Here is a 26851-nt window from a genome sequence, read left to right as displayed (position 1 = left end):
ATATATATTCCGACCTTTTGAATACTTATATATTCATTGTTTGAGAAATAATTAAAAAACTCTGAAACTATATTAAAGTTAGTCCTCTTTGCTGTTTCGTTGTCACGTTACCAATAAGAAACCGCTGGCAAAGACTTCTAGACTTCTATAGAATTCATATTTTTTGAGTTAAAATAATTCCGACTGTTTTCGAACTTTTATCACATTCTTTTCTTTTTTCTTAGTAAATCCGCAATGTAAAGAGTTAATTTAAATTTGAATTTTGAGGTGACCAAGCACCTCTTATCGTTCTTGAAATACTTACCTAATATTTATGAATTGTTATTCCTAGTATAATATTTTGATTGTGAATACTAAAGCCAAATAATTAATTAGAATCAGTACTGATATTTCTACGTTAAATGATTTATATTTGCACAAATCTATACTTAATAGGCTAAATATTAAGCTTTTTACGCTTGCCACTCAATATTACAGAGAGTTACTAACTTCAATTAATTCCATTGTGAGTACAAGAAAAATATTTCATAATAAACAGAAATAGCAAAAATTGAAGCTGCCACATATCTGACATTCAAAAATGCCGTTCATTTCTGCTAATAATAATTCAAATAACCGCTGCTGTCTATTTTAGATTGTCTAATAAGAAACAATAAACGTATTTTCTATGCTGAAGGTACCTATTCCTTGAAAGTTCTTGGCTAGATGCCCATAACGAAGCAGAGTGTTTTTTATATAGAATACGAAATTGAATTGTGTTCTTTAAACAATAATATGATTTCTACTATGTTCAGAATGAGTCTGTTTAATGATAAATAATTTTTTAATAATGTGAAGACGAAACGAATTTAGTGAAAATAATTTTTACATGATGTTAATATATCCTTAACTTGCTCACATGCTCGAATATTTTACTAAAAACGGTAATTAGTAATGAAAGTCATGAATAATTAATAACTGCTAGGGAATTTTTATCGTCACCTACTTATATATTTATTGAAAGTTTCTAATAAATATTTAACTTTCTCCCTTTAAAATTTACCTACATTTTCCACTAATTCCTTTTGCATAGTGATAATAAACACACTTTCGAAATCGCGCCAAATCTGAAGTATACACAAGAATTACAAAACAAACTTTTCCCATACAACAAAATAAACCCTTAAATCCTTGCGTTTTATCCTGTGTTACCGCGTAAAGGATGTAGCGGTATACTCCGTTAGTATAATAGCCACATCACGGCAACCCGTTGCCAAATACAAAACATATGACAATCCGTTCAAAGCACACCATCTCACTTCATACGTGACGCCTGCGTCTAGCGTTCTGTGGCCAAAAAACCGCTTCGAAATTCCGTCTCGCTCTTCGGTGAAGTTTGAAACGTATTTCCTTCTCTTTCGGGCTCTAGGCCCGGCCCGCTTCTGACCGCAAACAAGATGGGTCTCTCTTACACTCTATCTCCTCTCTATCAGACGTGTACCCTTTATGTTAGCTTCTGTTTTAATCTAGCTATTTCCCGTCTCTTTCGCTCGTATTCAGTGGGTGTACTACTCTCCCCTGATAAGTAAAGGGTTATCAAACGCGCGGTAGCTACTGCTTTAGTAGACAACACTCTTGCTACTTGTCTTGCTCTAACCACTTCCAACTGATTATTTTTAGAATACGACGTACGATGTATGCCGTTTTTGTTAGTTAATCAACAACATACCGGCTAAATCTTTAGTTTTGGTTTAAATGTCGGCAGTAGCGGTGAACAGAAATCCCAACATCACATGTTTTAATCCACCGCGATTCATGTCGCAAAAAAGTGCCCGATTCTTCCGATTTTCCATCCGCGCTCAATTGAAATTTGAAAGAAAAAAACCTACTCGCACCTGATCGGTGGATGTACTAAATGTGTGCGTTATACCAATCATTCCCCACCCCTATAAAAAGTTTTCATTCAGAAAAAGTGTTGACATGTGTTGCTAGGCAACCGACGCCGAGCGTGTAGCATGCATTTTTTTTTACGAAAATGTGAATAAAAACTCGAAGCTGTTGTGCGATTTATATTAAACAAGTGTTTCGCGATGTACATCATGCATAAAATAATATACACAATACTTTTTCGCGATGTAATAATCTTCAAATGATTGAAAGGATCAAAAAAGTGACTAAAGAACTGCAAATTCATATGAAATTAGTGCCAAATTAATTGTAGAAAACCACCAGGGTAGTTTCAAAAACGTTGAAAATGAATATTCTGTTATCACTTACTAGTTAGTTGTGGATCTCGATAGTACAATGAAGAAAATTAAATTTTAAATAATTGGAAATAATGTTGATAAATTTATTCATATCTGCTGATGATTGCTGATTGGACGCAATTCGCAACTATGCACTTGACCAACACTCCTACTGGTACTACGGGTAGTGCCTCTTCACCCGAGGGTACTACCAATTTGATACAAGATACTTATACTAAAATGACAAGTGATATATTGGCCGAAAGAACATTGAACGATTTTTTGAGTGAACATCCGGGAGAGCTTATCAGGACAGGAAGTCCTTTGTTCGTTTGTACTGTCCTACCACCTCATTGGAGATCCAACAAGACCCTTCCTGTAGCGTTTAAAGTGGTTGCTTTGGGGGACGTGGGGGATGGGACTGTTGTGACTGTGAAAGCTGGGAATGATGAAAACTATTGTGCCGAACTAAGAAATTCTACTGCTGTTATGAAAAACCAAGTGGCAAAATTCAATGACCTCCGGTTTGTTGGCAGGAGTGGACGAGGTGAGATTTTTGAATTGCTCTTTCGACAATTTTTATCATATGATCCATGTTTCCAGTCAAATCAAATAAAATTATGTGCTAGAGTTAAGATCATAGTTTTCCAATTATATAGTGTTCGAATATGTAGTCATTATCGTCTCAAGTCATCACTGACTTTCGACTTTTTTCCACCCAGTCAAATCAGTACCAACATAAATCTAGAGCCAAATTTAGATTTGTTCATATTTATTCAGCTTTGATGAATTAAGCACTAAATATGTTATTGAAATTGAAGATATTGTGGCAAAAATTGTACGGAGGTGATGGAACAATTCCGATAATGAACTGTGTGAAAACAAAGAAAAATATTCTACACAAACATTTGAAGTGCGACTTTATGAAAAAGGTGATTTACCACATTTGTTCATTGTTATTGAAAGAAACTATGAAGAGAGGAATATATCAAAAAGTTCAGATACATTATTCGACTCAAGTGTACGTTTATGTATAACAAAATTGATGGATTGTCAATCAAACCAAATTACAAACTAGGTAAATCCAAAAAGTACTGCGAATATGATTTTATTGTAATAAGTTTTGTCAAAAAATATCACGATCTTTATTATAATAAGCTGAGAAACTGAAAATTTAATGCACGAATTTAGATGCGTCAACAGCGAAATTGTATTAATTTGTTTCAAAATCTATCTGCATGAAAAAATAACATAGAAAGACGATTCGAATTACTAGGTCTAGTTTGTATTTGAATCAACTCACACTTATTAAATATAATGATTTGCAATGCCGACAATAAAACGCTGTTAATTTTTCGGTTCGATATCGGATACTTTCCCCGAGAGCAAATTGACCAGAATAACGTGAAAGTGTGATAATTCTTTGGGTAAACTTTTTTTCTTTTGTATTCTTTGTCATATCGCCCTGACTAAAAATATTTCCCCTTTGTACTTCATGCTCCACCTCTCTATTCTATAATGTGACAAAAACTGTTTGAATGTGTTAACTGGAGTTGCTGTAAAATGATGTTTTGAACTACATTCAAATTATTCTTTCAGTAAACCGTCGAGTGCCTTTTTCTGTTGTGCTTCTTCTCCCTTGTTTTCCCCACATGTTAGTCATGGTACTTTAGCAACAAATGCCTCCTCCTCCTACTATGACACTTGTGATTCTGTCGCCTTTTCCTACTCTGGTTGTTAGTCCGACGGTCTCATTCACCAATGCTTCTTGTATAATTTGGTCCAAGTAGTATTGAACAATAATGATATCCTAACAATTTCTGGGATAATTTTACTGTCACATGCTTCTCCCTACTATTGTTTCTCAGAGAAGCATTGAAGTATAGTGAGATCCAAATCATACTCTCTGTTACTTTACCGTCAAATTTATCTTTCACATATATGCTTGTTCTGCCTCCTTTTTCTCCACTTGTTAGTTACAACCTACAATCTAATATTCCATCGCTTCCACTATAATTTACTCCGAGAAGCATTTTAGAAAAATGACGTTCATATAGTACTTCTTCGTTTATTTCCTATCTCGCGATTTTTTTCTACATATTTTAATGTGATTTCAAAGTTTCTAATTCATCTTTTGTTAAGTTCGTAATCTTTGTAACCTCTATTATAGGTTACAAAGCAGATATAGAAATTCTGATTTGCGTTTCTAAATAACATCATAACATCTGACATTAGTTAAAAATTGTGAAAGCTTTCTTCGTATCTTCTCTATTTTGAAAACATATTTTAGTGTACAACATTTTTTACAATGTCATAGTTCTGCCTTTCAAAAGTTTTTAGTTTTGTTTTCACAATTTAGGATTTAATCTAAATATAAAAGTCCTCTCTCTGGCATTGATTTAATAAATCTCTACAAGGTAATTCTAGCCCAGTCATTATTTTTTTTAATGTCACTTCACACATTTTTAAAACACTCGATTTTTCATTTCATCAGGCAGTTTTCAACCTCTTATAGTTATTGTGTTAGTTGTATTTGTATTGTTAAAATTTACTTGGATTTTTTGTCTGTATCTCATCGTAGTCTACATTGGATTTTTCGGAATATTATTAATAATATTGGACCTGGAATATCTAATTATCTATTATCTATTATCTTAAGCACATGTGCTGCTAGTTTTTGGAAATATTAGACTAAATTATTATTATCAGACAACCTTGAAGACTTTTCTTGTTGTAAGTTTTTTTTGTTAACAATTGATGTTATTTATCTCAACAATTTTTATAGATGTCTATACTTGTTTGAAGGTACAGCTTTTGGTTGATTTTACCAATATAGAGAGTTTATCCAGCATGTGTAATGATTTTATTTTTCTATTGAAATCAGCGATAATATATTCTTCGTTGGAATCTGTTCGATAAAATGGTATACTACGACCTTTTCTTCGTATTTCTCGTTTTATTGAGAAGTTAGTAAAAAAGATTTCATTTAAACGTTAGTTGCATTAATTCCTTCTTAGATTTCGATTCGTTGGTTTCCGTTGACACCACATTTAGTCTTTTTTAAACCCACATAATCGCAGGAGCTTCTGCCAATTCCACAACGTCATTATTCAAAAATGCGGTATTTTTGGTATTTGCTTAGTTTCACGCTCTATTACGGAATGTACTGTATTCACTCTCAGGTAGGTTTGACCTTCGGCTAAGACTTATGACTTGAAGAATAGGTCTTAGAGCCAACATCTGAAGGTAAAGCATCTCTTTTAACTATTCTGACTGAGGCAATCATCAGACCATAAAGTAAGATGATGAATTTTCAACAACCTACTTCAATGTACATAATGTCACTTAATTTCCTTCTCCTTCCAAAATCTTTGTCGTCTCACATGTCCCACAAATATCTGTAATTTGGGTATACGGTCTTATTTGTCTTTGTCTTGTTATGTGTAATATTTTCAATTTCTTTTTACGATAGTCTCAATTGTTTGGCTTGAGATGCGTAAGGTATTTATAAAAAATTCTTACTTTTCAAAATGGTACTCGTCCATACAGTATCTCGCTGGTTACTTCTTTGACCATTTCGTTCCTGAGACCTTTTTAATGACACTTTTTCTATATTTGATGCTACTAATGGAAGCCTTGTCTCAAATAATATTTCCGAAAACCAGGATTGACAGCGGAAATCTTTTTTGCTCAGTAATCTCAAATTTGTATTTTAGATGTCACTACAAGGCAACCCACTTGCTTTTGCACTTATTCCTTTTTTTCGTACAATGCTCCTTCATTTTCTACACATTTTTTAGGAGTTAGGATTCTTATTTTTTTTTGAGATTATTGTCATTGTTGGATGCAAAAGATTCATTGTTATTTTTTTGTGCGGTTTCACTATTACTGGAAGTGTCAGCAGCAGCATCAAAGTCGGAAGTTTTTGTGTACAGGTTCTTCTATACTATCAAATAGTCTGTCTTGTCTATGAAAAGCGTTAAAGATTTCTGTCTAGATTCTCCAATATATTTTTATAGATTTTAACTAGAAAAAAGCCTTGTCATCGCAGTGTACATATAAAAAAATTTATTTGAGTTCATGAACATGGCATCAAAGAGGATTTTGTTATCTTGAAGAGCCCAGAGCCTTCCAAAGTCTAGAATTCACAGTCTTGAGCACCCTGCAAACATGGTTATAATTCCGCTCATGGTCGAGAGCAACTTATTGAATAAAAAAAAACACTATCATCTGCAAATATAAAGTGCGAAAGTTAAATAAAAGTTCTTAGATGCTCCTTCTCCATAATTATAAAACAAAAAAATATATATAATATCCAAAACTAGTGAAATGGTCCTCTAGACTTATCAAAGTAAAAAAACAAACTCTAAAAAGGTTCATTAGAACCACTGATCTCAATTGTAAGCATAATATTATAATGAGTGAGTACAGTAAATTAAAAGAAAGTTTTTGGTGAAAATCGTGTTCACGTATCCTCAATGTAATTTGCTGGACTTTCTTACAGTAAATATTGTAATGAACTTGAAGAGGTTTATTAATATTTTCAAAACTAGGCATGCGACGCGACAGTCCGTACTCACGTACTCATCGATGTATAAAAATTGTATGTAAACAAGATTCAGTAAGTCCGAACAAGTAAAAGTTAATAGGACTTAGTTCGAATGTATGTGACAACTGGACTTATTATAGGGTGTTCCAAAACATGATGCTAAAAGCTCGTGAGTGAGTAGATGACGTGAAAATAATGCTGTAAGATGAAAAAAATTCTCATACGATTCCTCGTTTCTGAGTGATACGTCTTTAAAGCTGCGAAATCATAACTTATATTTGAGCATATGTTCTGAATTATACATTCGAACATGATGAATTTTCAATTAATGATCAAGTATGTCGATATGGTGTGTTTAACAGAATGAATAATTCTATTCTATTATCTGAAGGCCAGGGGCGGCTCATGCCCAATTATTAACAATCCGTAACTTCTACATGGACAGCCTGTACAATCTAAAGATGAATTGGATGAATGAAATGAATTTCCGAATCGATTCTTTGAAAATAAGGTACTCCTTGCTGAAAAAAATTATGGCTTAGGAAATAGATAGATTTATAGATCCAACAATTTTTTTTTATGTCTGACTCTCATGGAGGGCGCTAGTAACACCGTTCTTACCAAGTAGTATTGAACATAACTTTTTCCATATTAGATTTATTAAGCAAAATTTCAAGTGATCTGAAACATCATTCAGTTTTACACCAAAAAGGTGTAGTAAGTTCCAATTTTTTCAAATGTATCCATTTCATCGATGGGATCTCATTTACGCGACAAAACATCGTCATTTCACATAATGCTTAGTAATTAATAATACTCAATATTGATAACTTTATCATTACTTTATACAAGCATCGGTTATTACTTGATAATTTTCAAATCGAAATATTCCGAAAACGGTATACAGTATCGAGATTTATCAAGAGGGCCTGTTTGGTGTAAAATTAAATAATGTTCAAGTTCACTTGAAATTTTGCTTCATAAATATTGAAAAAGTTATGTTCAATACTACTTGGTATGAATCGTGTAACTAGCGCCCTCTATGAAAGTCAGACATAAAAACAAATCCATTGGATGTATCAGTTTCCAAGACATTACGTCCAAAATTTAAATTCAATCTTGCCAGTAGTTGCGCTGAAATCCCTCAAATATTTTTCAGTATTCTATCGACGGGATCACCTTTTTTTGAAGCGCCTTGTATATATATAATACAATACAATACCTTCACTTCACTACTTTTGGATAACTTCATTGAAGTCATTAAGATGGAGCTAGTGCAAGAGATCCTAAATAAACTTATACTTAGAAATAAAATAGAAATTACGTAACATGGATTTCTTCAGTTGGCAGTTTTATCGCTATCTAACAATACCAGGCTCTTCACATCCAAAATCAGAGCTTTTGAAAGGGAACAAGGGATTTTCACTTATTTTGTTACATTACAGAGATTCTTGACCACAGAAAATGAGGTAAAAGAAGCAGTTTAAGACTCAAGGGCGGCAGATGTCTACGACTTATGCATGCATAAAACAGAGACTTATGTTAAGAATGTAAATATTAAAATTGAAAAAATAAGGTATGTTTTATGTTGTTAACGGACTCGATTTCGGAATAATTCTCGTATCTCGTCACACAAAATAATGTCATTATTATTTTTAAGGGATCTTTTCTGGAAAGTTACGTTAGTATTATACCGACTCCTATTTCATAGAGATTCTTTCATCTGAGAATTATTTGACCGTTTATTAAATGTGACTTCTCCAATTTCTACAGAAATATTACTAATTAACTCTTTATGCTTATCTAGTTTATCCTTGAGAAAACTCACACCTTCATCTTATTCTAGAGATTTAAACGTCGGGATAAATAAGAAAACCAAAGGAAATCTCAAGAAAATCTAGACCTTCGACGCATGACTAAAAAGGCGGGAATATTATGCGGTAGAAAGCCAACAAGGTTCCGGGAAACTGTCAACAGATTATAAAAGTTAATCTGCCATAAAATAAACTGTTTGTCTAACCCTTTTCATTTATATCACTCTCCAGCTGGAAACCCTGATAGCATTTAATTTAAAAATAAAGTTTTGTTTAGGATTACGTTGAAAAAACATTCGCTTTTTATTTGGTGATTCTGTTTATGTTTCGGTTTTCTGGGATTTCAAAGAGAATGCACAATTTCGTGTCTGAACTGTCGGAAAAATGGGGTAAAATTTAATTGTTTTTTCTCTGCTTTTCCCAGTTATTTGAATGAATTTTTCTAGACATGTGTCTCGAAACAGGAACGCTGAACTGTAACAAAATACCAGGACTTTCTAAATGAACAGCAGGGTTTTAACACTCCATAATACTTATAACATTCGATAATTAACAATGATACTATCTTTTCCAATCTTGTATGTACACAGACTTAGTTCAACTCCTGCTTTTCGTTGAGCCACAATACTCATTCTTACATTATACATTTTCGTTTATAATTGATATGATGTTTGTTCAATCAACAAGATTGCCAAAATTCTACAGATTTTCCATTGTAGTTTCGCACATCTAAAATTACGAAGCAATACAGTGCCAATTTTGGGTTAAAAAGTAATAAAAAAATACAAAAAATCATGTTGAAAAATTTGATTAATATTGTGATTTATGATCATTGCATATTTCAGGGCAAATTTAACTTCTATCAGTAAAATAGAGAAATACATTTTACCTTGAAAATAAAAGAAGCAGAACAATCTAATCTTGAAGTATTATAGTTTTTCTGTAGGGTTTAATAATAAATATAAGGATAAAACAATAGCTGTTAAAAGGGTTGCTATTTAAATTTTGTGATAGACAAATATTTATATGGCCTCCACTGACATCAATAAACTTCTATGCGTTTGAACCAATTGTCCAAGCATTTTTTCTATTTTGAATCCATTTAGGTATCCAATACATTTTGATCTACGGGAAAAAGAAAAAATCGTTGGGTGCCACAAAAAGACTAAAAATCAATGATGATTTTACCCTTCAAAATCATTTTTGTTTGAACTGATATGTAGGAAAATATATTTCATCAATTTAACAGTTTTACATTATTTGATGATTTTTTACATTTATCGTTTTTTGTTTTCTCCCATTTCAATTCTTTTCAGTACTCAGGGCGTCGTTTAAGCCAGTCAGCAACATTCAGCAACGAATTCAGTTTTAAGAGAAGTCTTACATAAGAAGTAGAGGAGAGAGTCAGTTGCTCAGAAGACGTTTCCAGAAAGACTCCAAAACTTGTGTAGATAAATCAGATTTTTTTATTTTGTTACGTCTATATCTCCAGAGTTTTTTTAACTTACATTGCTAACGTTTATTTTGCGTGTGTTATAAACTTATCATCTAGCCCGAAGAATTATTCCAAAATACTCTAGACAACACGACCTAAATTAGAACCCTTCAGATGTGTGAGAGCTCTCATTGATTCGTTTTCTACGATTTGTTTCCCTGATTTTCTCCAGCACTTCTGGTGAACAAATGCTGCCAGTTTTTCAGAAAAAAACAGCGACTATTTGTGCTTCGTGCTCGAATAAATTTTATTTAGTTTCGGGTTCATTATAGACGTCTTTTGAAGCACCGTATTTGAATTTTCTCAGCATTTCTTTGCACTAATCTACATGAGCGTTTTTTAGCGCTTGTCAAATTATCGGTATACAACACGAACATATTTTTTTGACAAACGAATGTTCATGCAATATTGAGTAAATTCCAATACCACTTAGGCCCAAGTATTCCTCAATATCACGCTATTTCTCATGACGATCTGGCAATATCAGTTTACGTACAGCATCGATGTTTTCTAGCGTGACAACCCTTTTTTGATGACCCTGAATGAATTCGGAAAACCGAAACGATTTGATCAGTACACTGTTTTAATCCACAGAAAACCATCGCACGAAAATTTTCGCCATGTAATTACATATTTTGACCAATATAAATAACTCAAATAGTACTCGCGTGAAAACACGTTCTGAGTTCGTTCATCATAAAAAATTATGGCAAAGCCAGATTTGAAACGTATAAAAATAACATCAATAGTCTTTCATAATCTTACATATCAATACCTGAACACGGCTGGTCTGTGCCGTATACAAGAACTTTTTGTCGGACCTAGACTATTTTCGGATGATCTAAATTCGCTATTATACTCAACAGATGATGCAAATTCGTTGTTTCTTCTGTGGAGAAATGAATTGGAGTTTATTCATAACTTTTAATAAAAGTCAACTTCATGTTATTGTCAGCATTTATTTTTATTATACAGATAATTGTCTTATTGTTGTCTTCGTTCATATAAATTTGTCAGAAATAGAAATGGTATGGGTATGCTGCACTTCCTTTTCCCCTTCAACCAGTCTACCAGTTTCGTTTGGAATTGTTATACCCTTGGCGTTACACAATGTCCAATTGTGATGCATGTGAGGGAGTTCTACCTGTCTTCGATGAATTTTTTACTATGAAATCTAACACATAAACTAGAATAGCTGAAAATGAGACATTTAAGAAACAACATCACAATTCGGTTTGCAGCTTTGTGTCGGCTTCGGTCATAACAGCAAACAGAAAACAATTCTCAGTTTAAACTGCTTAAAACCGATAATAAATCCAATAAATAATTATTTGGACTATGAGATTACGTTTTCCCCAATCAATTGTTGAGTAGTGTATTCATAAGCACACGTATCCTACCACGATTTCTTGGTTGCTTATTATTCTCTTTACTTTCCCATTTTTCTTTTCAAAGATACGGCATAGTTCATACTAGAAGATTTTCGTAACTTCTAGACTACAAATTCTTGAAGTGCATTTGTGGTGATGATATTTTAAATTGATTATTATTAAATTTGAATACTCACCAACTATTTTAATATAACGTTCGATTCACATTGAAAATATTCCGGAGCAAGAATATTTCAAATAAGATTGAAACATAATTGCCCACGTATTCCAAATAGCTTATTAAGGAATTAACACTTGAAATTCCGGAAAGATTTTATTTTGATTGGATAAATGGATGATATTTTTGGAATTTTCGATTGGCTCTATGGAATGGGAAAAATTCATCAGTTATTTCACAATATTTTCGTTAGTTTTTGAATTGATGTGATGCCACAAATTATATTCTGAACAAAATAGATTCGTTCCAAAGAAAAATATTATTTCAACACTTCAAATAAGGGTGGAGTTATACTTAAAATATATAATTTTGATGTAAAAAAAGTGGGGTGCTTGATTTCCATGCTGTTATTATTTCATATTGATAGTTACTATTATAAGATCAGATGTGCGAAATTTCAAATAATGCTCAAAAATCGACATATACAAACATATACAGGGTGTTTAAAAAAAGGTGATCCCGTCTCTAGGATCGATAGAAAAATAAATGGGGGTTTACTCAGCAAAGGGCGTAGATGAAAAAAAATATACACATTACACAACATGTTTAGATAAGCTGATACATCCCATGAATTTTGTTTTTTTACTCTCATAACTACACGGTTCGTACCAAGTTGTATTCAACATAACTTTTTCAATACTAGATGTTTTAAGCAACATATCGAGTGAACTTAAACACTTAAAAAATTGCGACTGAGTGCTGGTTCATGGACTCATACTGTTGTTTGTTTCATACTTAAACATTCACTTATTCGAGATATTGTATATATGGAGCTTCACTGCACTTTGATAGGAGGTCCGAATCGATGAATTGGTAGAGGTGCAGAAGCTTTAATACATTGGCCTCCTCGGTCAAGCGATTTTGATCCCTTGGATTACAGAGTTTGATGGTATCTTAAAGGAAGAGGAGTTCAACGTCACTTTAATGATCTCATAGCTGACTCTCAACCTTTTAGAAGATCAAAGGATTCTTTAGAAAAAAGGATTAACTTCTGTATTCGTAAAAACGGAGACATTTTGAAATTTTGAACCTAATCTAGCTTTTTTTTATCATTTATCATTACTTCATACTAGCATCGGTTATTACTTTATAATTTACAAATGAAAATATTCCGAAAACGATACAGTATACAGGGTTTTATCAAGAGTACTTTTTTGGTGTGAAATTGCATTATATAAATATATAAATTTACTTGACATTTTGCTCAATAAATCTAATATTGTAAGAATAATATGCTCGATATTACTTGATACGAACCGTGTAGCTATTCCCCTTTATGAGAGTCAGACATAAAAACAAATTCATTGGAAATAAGAGGCTCCTTTTATACACACTAACAAATTTAAACTGTCATAGATAAGCTTTAGGCAACCCGAAGGTTCCAACCACTAATTTCTTTGTTCATTGATAACCACCTTTCCTTGATAATGGCTTCAAAGTGGGAGGCAGGATGTCCAGAATTTCCACAATTCCAACGCGGTTCACTCGGTGAATTCAGTTCTGTTCTTCTTAATCCTGACCGTGGAAACCTCTCATTAATAGCATGTTTTGTTCCAACTATGACTGTGGTTTGTTGCACTAATAGAACGAGATTCAATCAATTCTAATTATAGATATGACTGTCATCATCCTGATTACTTTTTATTCTAGCAATCATTTCCAACTAAATAACATTCATTGTGTGATTTACTTCATATAAACTTTTACTATATTCTTTGTGCTGTTAAATAGTGAAATTTTGAGCTGTAGCTCTGATAATTCCATCCAAGTATATAGGAATTATTTATCAGATCCATTATGTTAATTGATTTTGTAGCAAAATCTCATCTAGGCAATAATTGTGACATGGATCGTGTAGATTTGAATTATAGACCTGATGAAAAAATTATTGTGAGCAAAAATAATAGACTGAAATGAATTGTGAAAAAAAGAGGTCTGGAAGGAAAATAGGCATTAAAACTTTGATGGACAAGAAGAAGAACTGGAACAGGAATTAAGCTAGAAACAAATCTTAGAAAAAAATGGAAAATTCAAAAAACAATAAGAGTGCAGGACAGGAGGCGAACCCAGCCGAAATTATCAAACACGGCGGCAAAGATGTACAGAAATAATATGCAGAATTCGAATGAAAATTTGGGATCTGGCAAAAATACCTGGAAGACGGAATAATTGAATAATTTGTCCAATATTCAAGAAGGGAGATGAAAGTCGATGTGAAAATTTTAGAGGTATACCACTTCTTGCTGTGGTGTACTGGTGTATTGGTAAAAGTTGTAAGAAACAGATGGGTACCAAAAAAGGATAGACGAGAGTACCAAGGATGCTTAAAGAGAAAAACGGAAACTACAGATCAGATTTTTACCCTTAAAACGATCATGGATAAAATATGTACACCTATTGTGAGGTTGAGCCACATAAGGCTCCCTAATTCTGTCCCCAATCTCTTTTCCTCAATCACTTGATTCGTATTCTATTCAGGTCTTCCCAAATATTCGAAGGTTTGTACTTATTCAAATTTCTATTTCATTCTTCCATCCTTGAATTGTCTGTTTCTGAAGTCTGTGTTTCTTTAAACGTGTTCTACCAATAGATTGGAGATAGTGAGTAACATTTTTCTAATCTTTCATTAATTAGGAAATCTTTCGTTCATCCTTTGCTGGATAATACCCTTACTTTTTATTCTTCTATAGTCATGGTCATCAGCCGTCTCAACGGCTCTATGTACAATATTTTTGATGTGAAACTCAGCTAATATTTCTAGAACCACTGTTGAACACACTGTTTAAGCTACCAGTACACCATAACTAAGAGACTGGAGGTAGGTTACCTTCGGTCTACAACGGCGATAACTTATAGAATCGCGCGTTGGACTTTGGTAATTTTGAGTGTTGATGTGGTAGCATTAACAGTGTAAATATATTTGACCATCTGCAAAAGAAAATATTTATTAGATATTTGCTTTGATTAGGGGGAGTTTATTGGTTAAAATAACAACGACCCACAAGGTTTTCAAGCTTTTCATCAACAAGATATTTTGGAACCAATTTTGCAATATTGATTCAACAAATATATTGTATTATTGTCAGATGAATGCAAGTTTGTCAAACTTCCTTTCATGTCAAGTATTTCTGTCATCAAACCTAGGTGCCCGAAGAAAAAATAAAAATGTCTCTACACAGTGTCTGTCTAAAATTTTCAACTTATGACCATTTACTGGAAAGGTACCCGACTAAGGATCATTTTTGCCTGAGCAAGACATACTTTGCAGCCGATTAATTGCAGCGACAGTTTGACAGACCGAGCTCGGGTCTATAGAATTAAAAATGTTCTAAACAATAAACATTGCAGTTTGTATAATGGATATAATTCAAATAAAAATACTATAACAGTACAATATCATCCAGACTAGCACTCACGACCTAACCACGCGACCGTCAACGCATTTTCGCTATAAATCCTTAAACGACAAACTCGTATGAGATCGTAATTGATCTAATTGATAATATTGTCACAAATTATCATCATTATTACATTATGTGACTCACTCACATAATGTTGATGTGACTGTGTTTAACCTACAATTCGAAGGTTCTAGAAATCATTTTAATATATAAAACGGAGCTATAGCAGCCGTAGTTTACTTATTCAACGATTTAATATCATAACTAAATATTGGGACAGTGAGAAGTTGACACAAACGTTTATATCAATAAATTAGATTTCAAATGTGTATATAAACATAAGTGTATAGCATTATGTTTTTACATTGTTTCCATTTTTTGAATCAATATAACTTTGAAATTAGTATCGCTATCTTGTTGGAATTATTGCATTTCTTTACAGGCAGCTACAGGAAACTCTAGTATACTAGTTTGAATAATTCTACTAAACAGATAAATATATTAAAAAGAAAGCTGAATAAATGTGGTGAAAACGATTACTGATAATAAAATAATTCTGAAATGAATCTGATCAAATGAATGAAATACAAAAGGACTTTTTCTCGTTTTCGCTATCGTTAAAAACCCCAGATGATCCACAATTGGCAATTTACCAGCAGATAAACGCTAACAAAATTCCAGCACCATAAATCATAGAAATTGAAAATGCAAAACACATTAACTCAACCAGATTAAGCAAAAAACTGGCACAAAAGAGCTTTTCCAATAATCAAAACAAACATTGAGAGATAGTGAAATACACACAAAATAACAGGCAATAATCTGTCGGTCTGCCAGAGTCCACCGAGTCCGCCGTTCGCTGGTTGAGTCGACAATGGAATACAATCGATTATACACTCCCAACGTTTAACGGCTCTAACCACTTTTGGATGTCAATCAATTCCCTCGATGTTTTCAAATAAATATATTTTTTTAATATAATTACTTTATCATGGGTATTGAAACATAACTGAAATAAGCTTAATTAACGTTTGCCTGCCTGAAATAATACTAAAAACAGACAAAAAGGGAAGGATGTCGGTCTCTCAAATTAAATTCAAACGATTAGTTTTAACAACTTTATATTTAATACAATAATGTCATTACTAACAAAATTTTACAATCAAAATGCAAAGCTTAGAAGCATGACTGATAAGAATCAATTGGAATAAATGGAAATTCTAGGCTGCAGTATCGGGCGAGTGAGGTACGTGAGGTAGTATATCCCTCCCAAATTCACTAATTGTTCCAAGGTTCGCCTTGCACAGTGTGGTGTCTTGGTTTGTGGAGTTGCAGTATAACGCTGTTGAAAATCGCTGGGTATTTTTCGATTTAACAATCCCTGAACTAACAGCTTGAGTTATAGCTCAAGGAACATACAGCATACCCTTTTATCACAGAATTATTACAAGGGTAATTTGGACTGCCTATGAGCTTACTGTACCTTTTGGTGATCGATCTATGTTTCATAAACATTTATTTCACCTAATTTCCAAGCTTTCATAAAACAGCTTGATTGTTGCTTCAAGAAAACCATTAATATCATTTAATAGGTCCTCAAGTACCGTTTTCTGCATAGTTTATGCACAGGAGTTAACTTCTATCGAAGAGATCTATAAGTAGTTGAAAACTATTCATATAAGTTTCGAAAGATTCGATGGGAATGGACGAATTAGCGTAGTTATTGATAATATATCATTTAAGCTTTATTATATCTGTAGTGTGATACTTTGACATACCTAACTCAAATTTTTCGTATTATAAATGGATCAACCGATGTAGAAAGAAAATAGAAAATGCCAAAAAAGATTGACAATTTTTAGCGTAAGGTCAAAACTTATGGTATCTTTAGCCGCATTTCAACATCAGCACGATAATATTTCACCCATCTTTGAGTCTTATATTCCACTATCATCATGTGTAAGTGATAAACATTCAATTATAACTTGAAACTAAAAAAAAGTGCAGGAAAACGGAACATCTACTGAAAAAGTTTCAAACTTAAAAGTGGTTTAATATCATGGACGTTAATCACAAAATAATTGACAACACTATAAATAACAGAGAATTTATTGGATTTAATGTCATGACAAATTGAGCATTCAAAACATTGTAACAACAAGTCAAGATTGCCATCATGGTCTTAAAAAGCAATTGCTCAATCTTATGAAATGTACTGTTTGCTTTGGTCTATTAATATTTTCACAACAACACTGCTAAACTTATCTATGAAATTATTACAGCAAAGAAAATCATGAAATCGCATTAAGTCGTTGATTTGACTAACGGTTTTCGGAAAGTTGAAAACAAAACTTATATTTATCCACATTCTTTCACTGAGAAGTAATTCTGAATTATAGTGCCAGTAAGAATTTTGGTTTATTATCAAAATATTTTCACGATAATCAAAATGTTTTTTCACGTAGTCAGAACTAACCTATTCTCAGGAAATTTGACAATGATGCTGGAAAAGTTATTAGCGAGAAGTATATAAATAGTTTAATTTGCTTACATTCAATAAGGGTGGAAGTTATCTTAGGAAGGGTTTCACAGTAAAGTAGGTATAGTTGGGTTAGGTTAGGTTGACATAGCTTATTAATCTCAAAGAAACAAAGAAAATTGCATCGAACCGAGATGCATCCACGACATCAGAGAACTTAAAATAATTACAAAACTCATCAAGTAATTCATGTAGGTCATTTTTCTTTGACAATCATTCTATTCTTTCAAAAGGTAATCGCCACAATAATTTCACTTCGAGAAACAAACCATCTATAGAAAATTTCTCAACACTCAACACTCTGCTAAAAACTTCGATAAGTTCCACAAGTCAAGGACGTTTAGTATTGAAGGAGCGAATAATCACATCAATATATCAAATCAATACAACAACAGTTGTATCATTGGTTTAACATTCCTTTCACAGAGGATTTTACCTTAAATAATAATTATAAATTTCCAGGAAAGTGATATTGGTTTTAACTAGTAGAATCCAATATTAACAAATTTTTCCAAAAATAGCTGCTTCTTTGTATTGATTCATTTCATGATTTTGATTGGAAAAAAGACATTTTTATACTTTTTTTCCGTTTTGTAACAAAATTTTGGTTTGGGTGTGAGTAGTTATATAGAAATGTCGTTACGAATCCTTTAAGGACATCATAAATGCCTGTACCCGTCCTTGGCATTACCAAGGACCTACTAAAACATTTTTACATGCGAGTTATCTGATGTTTACTGGAATCAGAACAGGTCCGAATCTACAACGTTGCGAAGAGTTTTCAAGTTTACAAATTTCTATATGTTTCTCATCATTTTATTTCCAACCATAAATTTTACTGCAATATCCTGATACAGTCCTGTGTTTTGCAAATTTAAAATTTTATTGCGATATATGGAGATCAGACGAGGATAACCAGCAAAGCTTTTTTTCATTGCCGCTTAATGAGATTGTGGATTCCATTAGCCATATAGGTGAGCTTTTGGTGAAAAATGCACACTACTTGATATATTTAACCCTTGCTATTAGGGTTTGTGTATCGCCTCAAACATACCGCTTTTAGATGTGCGTTTGGGTTTATCAATCGATTTTTTAACTACTGCTTCATTCTGTTAATTCGGCTATTTATTTATTGACTACAGTTCACAAATGTATACACCGTGAATCCATAAAGTAATGAATCAATTCAATATTAGCTATAGAAACTGTGATACCCGAGCGTTCTTTATTTTTAATCTATGATGCAGTTTCTAAAAATAGAACATCTCCTTTTACGTAATACGTTGATTGAAATTGGTACAGAGTGGATAAAAATAAGAGAAAATTCACAGTTGCAGCTATCCCTAAAACAGTGAAAGTATTTTTTAACTTGAATTGCAATTGTTTCAAGTCTAACAACAATGTTTCTTTTTGTATTTTCTCTCACTGATGTGATGGTGACAGATGAATCACAAGGCTATCAATGGACCTTCATTGATCTACTCCTTTGAGATACTATACCATGCCTATCGTCCGAAAGTGTCTCTTTGGTACGGCCCTACATGTTTTTTCAGCTACTCCTTTAATTATTTGTTCATGGGAGTCGTTACCACTTTCTAAGCAAGACTGTCTACTTCTTCATCGCCTCTTATACCCGGGTAGCCATGTTAAATGTCGTTTACACTTCCGCGATAGCTTGGACGTGCACTTAATAACCTTGAAGGCAGCTTGTCTACCAGAGAGGTGCATTTCGAGCTAAAGAAAGATCTTTCTCAATCCCTGATTGGCGATCATTGATCACCACTTCGAAGTGGATGTCTGTATCCATAATTCTATGCATTTGGTACGTACTGATGTCAGCTTTATCACTTTTCGATGTTTGACCAGTCAGATTCTCTAGCTATAACTTTTCTGCGTGAATCAATCTGTGGACGCCGCTATATGCCACTTTTTTCACTATAAGGTAAAGATGGCAGGTTCAGCACCAAGACCGTAGAGGGTTATGTTGACACGATCCTTGTACCCAAACCCAAGCCTCTAAATCATGTTCAGTCGTGTTACATTCAATGGAAAACCAAATCGAAACGATAATCATTGACACAGTTTGAAATTTTTGAAGCTATTAAAAAATAATAACAAATAAATGAAAGAAAGAGTAGAAAATTCGGAGTTCTGGAAGAAATTGTAGTTGTAAAGATATTTTCAACGTAGAAAAAGTTTGGAGCGTAGGTTGTATTCTGCTTCTTTCGATAAGAATTTACAACGGGTTTTCATTTTTGACCACTGTTGTTGCCTGCCACTTTGGCTGTCGTATGTTATGTTAATTCTGGACGCCTTTTTTTGCTTATTCCAAGATATTCTGCTTGCCATATCTCTTCTGAATACTGGCAATACTGGTCTATAGATAAAAACGAATTCCATCACGAAAATTGTTTTGAAATAGTCTACTGGCTGCTCAATTTCTTTATCCATATTTCAACAATGTATTGGAGTTGATAAATCATTTCAAATATCTGTAGACGACACCTTGGATATTGTAGTTTGTCTGATTACATAGTTAGATACAACTTGCGGTCGAAGAAGAAAAAGTCACCATTCCTTCCTCAGGGATATCAATTTTTTTGATATTTGTTATCATCCAGATCGTTGAGCCACGTTGTCGGGAATGAATGAATACTCAACAAACAAGTTTTTAAAACAGATGATTTTTGGTATCGTACTTTTTAACCTAGCTCATACCGTCTCAATTCTTGAAACACTCTAGCTCTAACAAAAATTTTCAAATTACTGAAATCTTCTAGAACATTCATACAAATTATCAACCTTCGTCCTGCACTATGATGGGATTCGGGAGTAAAATGCATTAGATGCAGTTAATGCTGATCCCACTACTAGGGTACGCAAAATGTCACTACAATTTAACATATCAACTATTGATAGGATTCTTCAGAAACAACTTCTTTACCCCTTTTTCACATCCAGAAAATGAATGTGATGTAAGTAGAGGATTAGCCAGCAAAATTGGCCTACACTCATTGGTTTCTGGATAAAAAACGAGTTGATAATATATTTGTTGGAAAAGTACTGTTGACTGATGAAGCTGGTTTCACACGAGACGGTTTGGTTAATCACCATAATTTATATTTATGGGTAGATGAAAATCATCAAGATACAGTTCAAACAAAGAATGAATATCAATTTTATTTTAATGTATGGACAGTAATAGTGGATAATAATTTAGTAGTAATATTTTTTTAATAATAAACTGAATGGTCAGCGATACTTGGAATTTCTCCAAATCCCACCCATGTTATATTCTATTCCTCGAAACATTTACATGTGGTTCATACATAGTGGAGCCCCTCTTCTTACATGATGTGAAAAGTCATCTTAATAACATTTCCCTAATTGGCGGATAGGTCGGGGAGGTTCATTTGCATACACACCACGTTCCCCTGAATCAAAACAATGTATCAATTTTTTGGGGAGAACTTGAAAGTTTGGTAAATGCAAGACCGGTAAACGTAAGGAACGGAATGATTGGTAGAATAAACTTCTATGTTAACGCTTTAAAGCAGAATCTTGGAATGTTCTCACAAGTTCATAGAAATATCCTCGGTAGGCTCCGGAACTGGGAAAATTTTGATGATAAAAATTTAATCTTACTACCCGTGAAGCCAATAATGAGTATTTTATTACCTCCAATTTCGGAGAGTCTTGGTTTTCAGATCATGAAGTTTCTTTTCAATATTGGTGTTGATTTATATAACAAATTATATTTTAGAGAAGTAATTATATATACGAGGAATATGAAGCCAAAATATATTTTGTCCTAGACAGAGGAGATGTTGGTAAAAAATTATTTTTGGGAAGAATGCCAGTATTAAAATTCTGTTATATCAATATTACAAAAATACTATTATAACACTGACCTCTATTAACATTTTAATTGAGGACTCATATTTCTTCTTCCAGATTCTCAAGTCTTCTTGATGGATTTTCCTTCTTCAATTACTTTCCTCGATTATTCTTTAGCTTATCTTTATGGTTTATTAACGTGTTAAATTATACACATTTTCCTTACGAGATTTAAACATTTAAACTAGTTACACCAGAAAATTATTGTTCAATTTCATTATTCTCTTCACTTTTTTATATTATATATCGACGGTATTAGATGATTTTCATATTATGGAAATTTCAAGATCATTCAAAATATCGAAATATGTGGAACACTTCCTGCCACTCTACCAATTTGATCCAAATCTCTTACTACGAAATATATATGGAGTTATAATAACCCCAGTCTTAATCCAACCTCCCATCCTAACGGTATTGATATACTCTAATTCCTTTAATGGTAAATTTTGTGTAAATCCCACATTAATCATTCAAAAAGGAAGGGTTGGGACTGTGAGATTAAGATTTTCCAGCCAGCACTCAAGAAGATCAGCGACGTGTAATTAACAACGTAGGAGACGTTTTCAGATCGAAATGCTGATGCTTCTAAATAATCATCTACTAATCTATTCTCAGAATGAGGAATTTGCAATAGAAGTGTACGGGTATGTGCAGTTTAAAGAAAACACCAAGAGATTGAACACTGTGAATGAAATTTGTATATAAAGGGCGAATAACGTGTATTTATTTGAAAAACGTCGATATATTCAACAAGTTTTATCATACTGTTATTTGAAAATTAGTTATGGCTACCATGTCCGAAAATTTGAAAATGGAACCTTCTAATTTGAATAAGGTTCCAGCCAAAGATTGCAACAACAAGCAATATTATCGAAACATTTTCAAAATGTTATAAGCGACAGTCGGATAGAACTTCGAGATATAAAACAGACTATCAGTATTTTAAAATAATACTGACTGAAAAATTTTGCATGCGTATGATATTCACGCGTTGAAAGTTGCTTTTCCTTACTTTGGGCCAAGACGCATTCGAATGAAAATTCCTAGGGCCTCACCAGCTTTAAGCAAAATGTGTCGTGTCTCAGTCATAGCTATAGATTAAAATCTATCTACTATACACTTCTGAAATGGAAAAATAATCAAGACATTGGATAGCTAAGGGCAAGGCTACTCCAAAACTCCAAGCTACAATCATTAGGAAGTTGTAACAATAAGAGGAGATGCGTAATTGCTGGATAAGGTGAAGGAAGAAATTGCAAAAACTCATTTGAATAAAAAGAATCAAGACAATGCATTATCTCATATTTCGGTAATCGCCAAGGCTAAAATTCATGATTTGCATTTCGAATCCATAGACCACCCGCCGTATTCACCAGATCTCTCCCCCTTGTGACTTTTTCCTATTTCAGAGTCTCAAATTTCCGCTTGTGAGAGAGATTATCATTAGACGAGGACCTAATCACTTATATAACGCTTATTTTGGAAAGGGATGAAAATTTTGGAAATGGAACTTTTTATAAGTTACTAAAAATATGCACTATATAATAATTTCCTTCAATGTCACTGAACCTTCTCCAAAATTAAACGGCTATTTTTATGAATAAATTCAAAACAAAATGTATACGTTCTTTATACTACTGAAATTTATTTTTATATATTTTGCAAGACTCTTAAATATCAACGATGACAATAAGTGCCCCTGTCTCACTGAATATATTTTATCGTAAATGAGGGCGTCAAACTTTTGCGTTTCTAAAGCAGCTGATAGACATAACACCCCCGGTATACCGCATTATTGTCTGTGTGGCCCTAATGTAGTGAACATGCCATCTATTTGGTGCCTTGTACAGAGTGTCACCAACTCTATCGCTTTGGGGTGCTGGAATTATATGTTTTGGAATGTTTCCTTCGACAATCCATCGAAAACAAATTTTTCAGTAGCACTTCGCGAACAGTGATTTTATTCTTGTTTTTGTTTACAAAATTGTCTCAACTTATGAGTAGCTCTGTGACATAAATTCAAATTCGTCTTTTCCACCTCATTTACTTTCCATTGATACGTATAATGTATAATTGAAGTTTTTTTTTGACAAAGTCAACCTAAACTACGTTTCAAACTTCTGAAATATTCAAACGTTTCGGTTCTTCTTTATCCCTCGGACAAAAGTCGGGTGGAGTGGAGGTTTATGTACAGTTTTTTTCTATGTTTAATTTGGATACTAGAAACAAAACAGAACAACATAATTCCTATTATATCATGATGATGAGCAGAGCAAAACATACTTTTATCCATTCTACGCTCAAAATGCATGCTGCAAAATGCACTTCATTTGAAATTTCATAAATGTATTCAGCTGATACCCATGCTCCACTAGCTGACATTACAATACTGATTACATACTGATCAACTCATCCTGATTCGAAAATTGATAGCCGATTTATAGTTTCATTTCAAGTATTTTCTTATATAAGTTTATTATTTCAATCGATTGTTGACGATGAATTAGTGTCAAACTAGCTTTTGAGAAACTCTGTAAAATCATTGTCAGTTTTCTTGCTTGCATTTCTATGAACTCTCTTTTTTGTTTTGGTTCCGTTTTTTTATTATTCAATGTATGTGTTTTCATTTCCATTTTACCAATGTGTTTATACGACCCTGGATTGCCGCTCTGCGAAGTTAATGCGTTTAGCCACGAGCTCCGGCATCAGCGGTCGTTTTCGGGTAGCGGTGGCATTCCACATCCAAGTGCTAACTGTTCCAATGACGACGGCTTCAGTGGCTAACCCTATGCCGACCATACGTGGCTCACAATGTGACCCTTTGATTTGCCTAAAACTCACCAAACTCTACCCGATAGATTTTCCTAAAACATCTAACTACAATTCACATTGTTGAATATGACATTAACCAGAGCTGGGTTTAATTAAATTGATGGTAATTATTATGTTTGATTCGGAAATAGTAAAAAGAAAGAAGTCAGAACCGGTGTCGTATCACTGAACACAGTTTTTGGTTATATGTTTTCGTGAATTAAGGGTTGTATTACCATCTAAAGATTTATTTTTTTGCGAGATAGACAATCTTAACAACAAGGTTTGTAGTTCACATTCAAATTCCGTATGAGTGTCAGCAATTTTTTGAAACAGAATTCAGCTGGTAGAATTCTGTTGAAAAACTATTGAAAAATAATCACTTGACTGTTAATCTTGGTAAACAAAACTATGTTGGAGCCTTTTTGAATAAAATTTGAGGATACTTAATCATTTCGTGTTATCGTTAATTTCATATACCCGTATCATTTATTGAAACATGATTACAAGCTTTATCTGGGAGTAACTTGCACAGTTCAGAAGCTAACCATCCTCATAAGATCTATCAAAAGTTAAGATCCGTAATACCGGTCGATGTTGACCGGATAAGATAGATTCCAAGCAATTTTTTCTTCAAAATTTGAATTAAACTGTGTACTTTTCATAACTGTTTTCTATACTTCACCAAACAAATAAGATAGTTTGTTATGAAAAAAATTTTGGTTAAGCTCTTGACAATTTACTCTGATTTCCTATACTTGTAGACTCTAAAAGCCACACTGCATATTCAAATATTCAATTATCCGAATAATTCAACACGGTCCATTACATCCATTCCAGGTTGTAGAAAAAATTAATCTAAATACACTAAATACACCACCAACACTCACAATTACACTGTCTGACTCGAGTTTCGATAACGAAGTTATCGTCTTCTGAGACTGAGACTAAAATAAGATCTAATGACTTGACTTACCTGTTTTATACTAAATTTTCCCAACAATAAACCTTCTCCCAGGTAGAAAACCTCCTAGCGGGAATTTTTACATTTATTCCTTGACCACTAAACTGTAAAGCGGTTTAAAGAGCACATAGATCATTTAAAATATGGACGTACATGACATAAATATTAATAATGTGAAATTATATCCAATAATAAATTGATAGATCCATTTGAAAGCTTTGGAATTGCTAGATGTGAGAGTAGCTAAATAGGGACAAAGGGCCAATTCATTACAGCCCACTCTATAGTTCAAAAGTGTGTGAAAGTGAAGGAGGTTTTCCCTCTGGGATTGATTTTCTTGTGAAAAGGTTTATTGATGAGAAAATTTTGTATAAAACAGGTAAGTTAAGTCATTAGATTCTAGTTTACCTCCAGTCTCTGAAGACGATAACTTGGTTAACAGATCGCACGACAGAGAGTGTAATTGTGAGTGTTGGTATAGTGGTAGTGTAAACAGTTTATTCAGTATTAATATCGCCAACGGTTCCAGAAACTCCAGTTGATCAATCTAAAGTCGATATCTCTGTCATTAATTCCTTCTCATTTAATTTCTACGTACTAGTGTGAATAGGGCATGAAAAATTCTTCATTAATTTTTTTTGGTCAATAATTTATTGCTTTTACCAAATCAGAACAACAACAGGCGTCTATTCTTACTCAAAAATTATTAAGCGGCAAGTTATTTACTAATCTTGAAGGATGTATTCAAAAAAAATATTATCTGAAATTTTTCATCTAGTAAGTTTATTATATTCGTGTGATTAATTACAGGAGATCATTTACCATCTCCAGGATCTATTTGAACGTTAAAAACTGAATACTTCATCACAACGAACTACAACATCTCTACCAACAATATCTGCAATTTATTTTTCCAAACTTTGAAATGAAATTAACATAATTATTCTACTGGTGCTGCTAAAGACAAGGTTAAATAGAAGAGCAAATTAAGGGCTCGTGTTTCAGTCCACACTGAATAAAAACGATTTGATTCAATTTAAACAAATATGAAGTTACTATGAAGCTTTGTTTGATCTTTGTTATATTACAATCTGGTGTAAATAGACTAAATTGATAATTTCTGGTTCAATAATTTTAATCTCCAGGTTCCTATAAAGATATATTTTACCAGGGGCCATCGGAAATCTTCTTTCAGACTTTATTTTGTAATCGTTGTAGCATATTTAACTTTGTTTGTGTGGACAACTCTCCCATAGTTGTAAAATCATTTTATTTTGCAGGTAAAAGCTTCACGTTAACCATAATGATATCTTCAAGTCCACCTCAAGTTGCGACCTATAACAAAGCTATAAAAGTTACTGTCGACGGCCCAAGAGAACCACGATCCAAAACAAGTGAGTAAGATAATTTATATTATATTATAATCTATATTATTTATGGGAAGACTTATTTTTTTAGCCAAATCATCCAATATGACTGTATACAAAATACTTATCGAAACAAGACTTTGAATCATGAGTGACCTTAACAATTTGTAACGATAGA

The 26851-nt window shown here is 33.0% G+C and overlaps 1 protein-coding gene across 1 annotated transcript in view; it reads left to right on the top strand.

The window, feature by feature from the left end:
* Positions 1 to 2345: 2345 nt before the first annotated feature.
* Positions 2346 to 26851, top strand: part of LOC130443180 (runt-related transcription factor 2) — a 59877-nt gene continuing 35371 nt past the window's right edge. Inside the window, exons 1-2 of the mRNA XM_056777688.1 lie at positions 2346 to 2772; positions 26587 to 26700. Of these exons, the coding sequence (XP_056633666.1) occupies positions 2346 to 2772; positions 26587 to 26700 (541 nt within the window). The remainder of the gene's footprint in view (positions 2773 to 26586; positions 26701 to 26851) is intronic.

The sequence above is a fragment of the Diorhabda sublineata genome, chromosome 4 (genome assembly GCF_026230105.1).
Source record: "Diorhabda sublineata isolate icDioSubl1.1 chromosome 4, icDioSubl1.1, whole genome shotgun sequence".
Taxonomy (NCBI): Eukaryota; Metazoa; Arthropoda; class Insecta; order Coleoptera; family Chrysomelidae; genus Diorhabda; species Diorhabda sublineata.
The sequence above is the reverse complement of the archived record's forward strand: the minus strand, read 5'-3'. Positions and strand labels throughout refer to the sequence as shown.